Source organism: Microtus oregoni, unplaced genomic scaffold, assembly GCF_018167655.1.
Source record: "Microtus oregoni isolate MIOR12 unplaced genomic scaffold, Mior012 000009F_ref0000495, whole genome shotgun sequence".
Classification (NCBI taxonomy): Eukaryota; Metazoa; Chordata; class Mammalia; order Rodentia; family Cricetidae; genus Microtus; species Microtus oregoni.
In genome coordinates, this window is record NW_024543068.1 from 17,261,039 (window position 1) to 17,267,038 (window position 6,000).

General features: G+C 46.5%; 1 protein-coding gene across 3 annotated transcripts in view; it reads left to right on the forward strand.

Annotated features, from left to right (window-relative positions):
- Actn1 (actinin alpha 1) overlaps positions 1–2,915 on the forward strand; it is a 95,770-nt gene extending 92,855 nt beyond the window's left edge. For all 3 annotated transcript variants that reach the window (XM_041658117.1, XM_041658119.1, XM_041658118.1), the window contains 2 exons: positions 544–702; positions 2,004–2,915. In XM_041658117.1, the coding sequence (XP_041514051.1) occupies positions 544–702; positions 2,004–2,162 (318 nt within the window). In that variant the 3' untranslated portion in view covers positions 2,163–2,915. The remainder of the gene's footprint in view (positions 1–543; positions 703–2,003) is intronic.
- The last annotated feature ends 3,085 nt before the right edge of the window (positions 2,916–6,000 follow it).

Genomic DNA, 6,000 nt, shown 5'->3' on the forward strand with positions numbered 1-6,000 from the left:
TGTCATGAAGTGAGGGAAGCCGCCTTAGTAGTTGTAAGAGTTAAATAACATGGTCACGAGCACACATGACTGTTGCTTGGGAAATACATAGTGATAGGGAAACAGCCTGAGTTCTAATCCTAGCTTCCTGCTTCTTAGTCCTGTGACCTTGGGTAAATCACTTAGCCTATCTTGGCCTCAGATTTCCATGTGATGGAAATACTATGATTTTATTTAATTGTGGTAAACTAATAATTAAATGAATTATAAAACATTTAGAATAGTAGTTGGCATATAGCGCATGTTTTATAAGTGTTAGCCTGTGCTGATATTATTGTCCCTGTAATCAGTACCACCAATATCTTCTGTAAAGGGAACTCAGGGATCTGTGGGGGGTGGGAAGTCCTGAGTCTCCAACTACCGAGTCTCTGCCACACCCTTGGGGCAGCCCAAGCCAGATCAGAGGGTTTTTGTGTCCTCCACAGGCTACACAGGGCTTGAGGTCAACCTGAGATGCTCCAGGAGGCCGTTAGGTGATAGGTGTGGGTTGGCTGTTTCCTCCAGGGAGAGGCAGAATTTGCCCGCATCATGAGCATCGTAGACCCCAACCGCTTGGGGGTAGTGACGTTCCAGGCCTTCATCGACTTCATGTCCCGAGAGACAGCTGACACGGATACAGCAGATCAAGTCATGGCGTCCTTCAAGATCCTGGCCGGAGATAAGGTGGGTCTTTTGTGGCGGCTCAGACATTGTTTGGACTCTGGTCGGGCACACAGCTGCGATATGAGCACCTCAGTCATTCCTTCCAGGGTCCCATGGGGCCTCACTGCTGTGTATCTCTGCCCATTCGCTAATGCCTTGGGCTCAGCTAAGGTGTTAGGACATGGTATCGGCTTAAGGAAAACCTTTGCAAGGAACCCTGCAAGTCTGCAAAACCCACTTATGTTGAACGGAGGAGTTAGGTGCTTTGGAGTGTGTAGTTGGGTGAGTCATACCACCTTGTAGGATCCAGAAGCCATCTAGTCGAAATGCCTAATTTCAGAGAGGAAGAGAACAGTCCAGAAAGGGGTAGTGGTCACCTGACTTCTGGAGTAGACAGAGGGCACCCCTACTCTTCCTCACATCGGGTCCCAAGGGATTCACGGTTGTAGGACTTGGAGCTATGAAGTCTTTGGTAAATATTAGAGCAGTAGTTCTCAGCCTTCCTAATGCTGCGACCTGTTAATAATACAGGTCTCCATGCTGTGGTGACCCCCCCAACCATAAAATGATTTTCGTTTCTACTTCATAACTGTAATTTTGCTACTGTTCTGTATTGTGATATAAATATCTGATGTGCAGGATATCTAGTGTGCGACCCCTGTGAAAAGGTCGTTCAACCCCAAAGGGGTCGCAACCCGTGGGTTGAGAAATGTTATCCCAGAACCCTCAACTCCTACAAACAGCAGCGTCCAGGTTGACTGACCTAGTGGGGAAGGAAAGGAGATTCAGAGGCCCAGGCTAGGAGCTGGCTGAGCTATGCAGCAAGGCCCACACTTGGAGACCAGTTACGAAAGCGGCCGGTAGCTGTGTTTCCTAAACTGCTGGACACCCCTTTTAGGCGGAGGATGTGGAGGGCTCTTAGGAATGCATGTGTTCAGCCAGAAAACCTTTGATACCAAGCCAGCACATGGTTACTATAAACCCATAGGATGAATGAGAAGAATCTCGGCGGAATTGGTTTGGAAGGAAGTTGAAGTGGATACTAAAAGCACAAAGTTTTAAACAATTTTTTATATATATATATATATATATGTATGTGTGTACATACATATGATATGTAATGTGTAAATATATAATGTGTATTCATATATATGTATACATGCATATACATGTCTGTGTTATATGTATGCATGCATGTATTATACGGATCAGGGAGACCTCAGAGAAAGTTCCTGACATTACTGGCAAATTTACTACCTAGTCGTTGCGGCAGTGCAGCGCTGCTTTCCAGCTTTGCGACTCTGACCATGCTTTCTCTGCAGAATTACATCACGGAGGACGAGCTGCGCCGCGAGCTGCCACCTGACCAAGCCGAATACTGCATCGCGAGAATGGCCCCCTACGCAGGCCCAGACTCTGTGCCCGGTGCTCTAGACTACATGTCCTTCTCCACCGCTCTGTACGGCGAGAGTGACCTCTAACCTGCCCCACGCCCCGCCCACCTTGGCCCTCTGCGCGTGCGCCCCACCCTGCTCCTCCTCTGCCCAGTCCTGCTGTCCGGGTTTGGTTTCAGCTCAGCCACCAGGGGGACTAGCTGTGACCCGGGCGGCACTGAGCCTCCCTGCCGGCGAAGTGAGACAGTTTACAAAATTATTTTCTGCAAAAAAGGAAAAAAAAAAAAAGAGTTACATTAAAAAAAGAAGTTAAAAAAAACCAAAAACTACATATTTTATTATAGAAAAAAAGTATTTTTTTCTCCACCAGTCTTAAATGGAAAAGAGGAAAAATTAACTATTTGCACCGAAATGTTTTTGTTGTGACATAGGAAAATAACCAAGCACAAAGTTATATTCCTTTCTTTTTACTGAATTTTTTTTCCTTCTACCTGTTCCGTCTGCTGTATTCATTTCTCTTCCCTCTTGTCCACGGGGGTGGGGGTGGGGGAGGTAGGCTCTTGTCAAAGCCACATTGGTGCATGTGTTTGCTAGCTCACCTGTCCGTGAGATTATTTTATGATATTAAAGAACATCTTTTGAAATGGCTGCTTTTCAAAGAAGATAACTCATGGCTTCTCATTTTTAAATAAGTCTCCTCAAAAGTGTGGTTGGCCTGTTTTATGAATGCAGACTTTTTTTTAAGAAAAAAATTTTTGAATATTGCCTATTAAAGATAGGGCAAACTTGGAGATTATGATGTTGCTTGGCACAGACTCTATTAAAACAACACTCCCGTGACACCACTTTGTTTGCTCCTTTTGCTGATGTCCAAAAGTGAGGGTGGGGTGTGTCAGGAATGGTGTGGGATATCTGTGCCCGCTCACCTCTAGATTTTGAGCCTGGTATGTTCAATCTCATTTCTTTATTCCGGAAAGGGAAAGATGGTTTCTCTGTACTGGAAGTTGAAAGGCCATGGCTGCTCTCTATAGAGTCTGTGACTTCTGCATGCCCCCCCAACCAGTTTGTTTTTGCTACAGGGGACGGCTTGAATTGTGTCAGGGTCATATTCCCCTTCGCTGCTCTAAATGTCACATAGCGGGCTGGGGCTGTAACGACTTGGTGGCAGGGTATGTGGTGAGCATATGGTAGGTCCTGAATTCAGTCCCTAGGACCCCCCCAAAATGTACCACAAATAACAGCTATTGAGCATCACAGGAACTCACTGACAACATAGATGATCCACACGCACCCACACGCGTACACATACCTGTATCTAAGAATACATGATGCTAGGCTCCAACTTATCATCTAAGACTAGTCTGTGTTGTTAGAAGGCCTGCCCCTTTCTCCTTACCTGTCTCTTCCCTTAGGCTTCTACTCAAAGTACAGAGCAGCGAAAATGACCATGGTTAAGATAATTTAGCAGGTAAAGTTGTATAGATGTGTTTGGGAGTTGGGCCTGGAGTCAAGGTTTAAAATCCACAGCTGTGCCTCCTAAAAATGGTGAACCGGCACCCTGCCATTCCCTCACCTACTAAGGGGCGCTCTCAAACTGTGGTAAACAGAGAGCCGAGAAGACTAGTATGCACGCACGTTGGCTGTGTGGATCTAATGTTCATTCAAAGGAGTCCATTGAGTTGGAAGAATTGCTTACAAGTGAGCCAGTGGGGGCAGTGAGATGGCTCAGTGGGTAAACGTCCCTGCTCCCAGGTCTGAAGACCTGAGTTTGGTCCCTGGACCCACATGGTGGAGAGAACCAACTCTCCAAAGTTGTTCTCGTGACACATGGGTGCGGGGGGTACATGTACTTGCACGTGCTAAGTAAATAAATATAAATATAAATATAAATGGGACAGTCCTTAACATGGTGTGTCCCCTCAATTAAGGGGGACCAAAGCTAAGTCAGAATTCCTGGGCTGAGCTAGAGAAGTCTAGTGTAGGGATTGGTTCAGGAGGCCATTCTGGTGCACTCGGCTCTGGTTTGTCACTGAATGGTAACAAGTTCAGTGAATACTCAATGAGAACGCCATAGAAGTAGGATTTTGGGGCAGGCAGATCTCTGTAAGTTTGAGGCCAGACCTAGTTCCAGGACAACTAGGGCTGCTACACAGAGAAACTGTGTCTTGGAAAACAATCAATAAATCAATTAATCAATAAATAAAGATTCAAAGTCCTGTACACTTATTTCCGAGTTTGTTGAATATCACATGGCTCTGGACTTTGTAAACTGGCACATGCTAACCCTCTTCAGGGCTGTCAGGCTCAAAATCATTCAAGGTGAACTCTTTGTTTTGTTTTGGTTTTTTTGAGGCAGTTCTCTGTAACAGCTTTGGCTGTCCCGGAACTAGCTCTGTAGACCAGGCTGGCCTGGAACTCACAGAGATCCGCCTGCCTCTGCCTCCCAAGTACTAGGATTACAGGCGTGTGCCACAACCGCCCGGTGAACTCCATTTCTTAATAGACGCTGTCTACTTTGGTACCAGATGGTCCAGCCCTGACTTCATCTGGCCTACATCACTTGCCCATGGGCATCTTTTGTATTTTATCCTTGCCCATGTTTGGTCACGCACTATTCCAGCTTACTCTAAATGCCTGGAAGATGGAATTCCCTGCCGTGACCCAGCTGGCAGCTCCTTCTCTGAGAGAAGCATTTGTATCTTCTCTCTCCTGCCTGTCTCCATGGCACATTGTAACTTTGTCTCTTTATCCATCCTATACCCTACCTCTCTGGAGACTGTTGACAGCCCCATGAGGCCGTTCAGTGAAAACGGCACCTCTCTGACTCCCCACACCTTAGCAAACCCAAATGTCTGTTCTGAGCACCCAATCCAGCTCAGTGCTGTTTCCATCGCTAAGTCTAAGCTTTGCTGTGCATGGAAACTCAGCACGCAAAGAATCGGTCACTTGCCTAGTAAGTATGGAGTGTGTTAGCCAGCTTTCTGTTGTTGGGATGAGATACACAGAGTAATCACTTTAGAAGAAGAGAAATGTTTGACTCATGATTACAGGGCTTTCCGTGTAGAACTCATGTGATTCCCTTGCCTCCGGGCCTATAGCTAGGTATCACGTTAAGGTGGGAGCCCACTCTGAAGGATGTCTGTGTTTGCCACAGCCAGGGAGCAGACGTCCTTCTACAGGGCCCCACTTCCTAAGGGTCCCATCATTCCTCACAGTGCCCTGGGCTGTAACAGGGCCTCAGTACCCGGCTTTTGGGACGGAAAGTGTCAGTCTCCCATCTTGGCAGCCCTGAAACTGAGTCTCACCAAATGCCTTAAGTACGTCCACACAGCGCTGGCAGAGCTTACAGCATGGCCACCCAGAAAGAGTAGGGTCCCAGACAACCTGCTACTGTCACCCACAGGGCTCCCGAGAAGAAGGTGCATGAACAAGCGCTTCAAGTCTGACAGGGTTGGGCTCTGTGCTTGATGAAAAGGAACACAGTAAACAACTATGTCAAATGAGGTCTATTGATAAGCATCCAGCATACATAGGTGAATACATGATTAAAATAAATAGGAAGGCATTGTGTTGTAGTTGGACCAACTATACTTTCTTTTTGCCTTCTGAAACCGGATCAGAATTTGCTAACAGCTGGGGGGTGGGGAGGTGGGGGTGGACCCTGACCTCTACAGGAGGTCTCCCTCCTAAATAAGAAATGAAAATTTAAAAATTATTATCAATTTTTATGAAAGATCTATAATCTCAGGAGACAGAGGCAGCCTGGTCTTCAAGACTAGCCTGGTCTACATAGCCAGTTCCAGGCTACCCAGAGCTGCATACTGAGACCTGTGTTTATAAACAACAACAAACTAACAATATATCCACAGTGACAGTATAGAACAGTGGTTCCCAGCCTCCCTAATGCTGTAATTTTGCTGCTGTT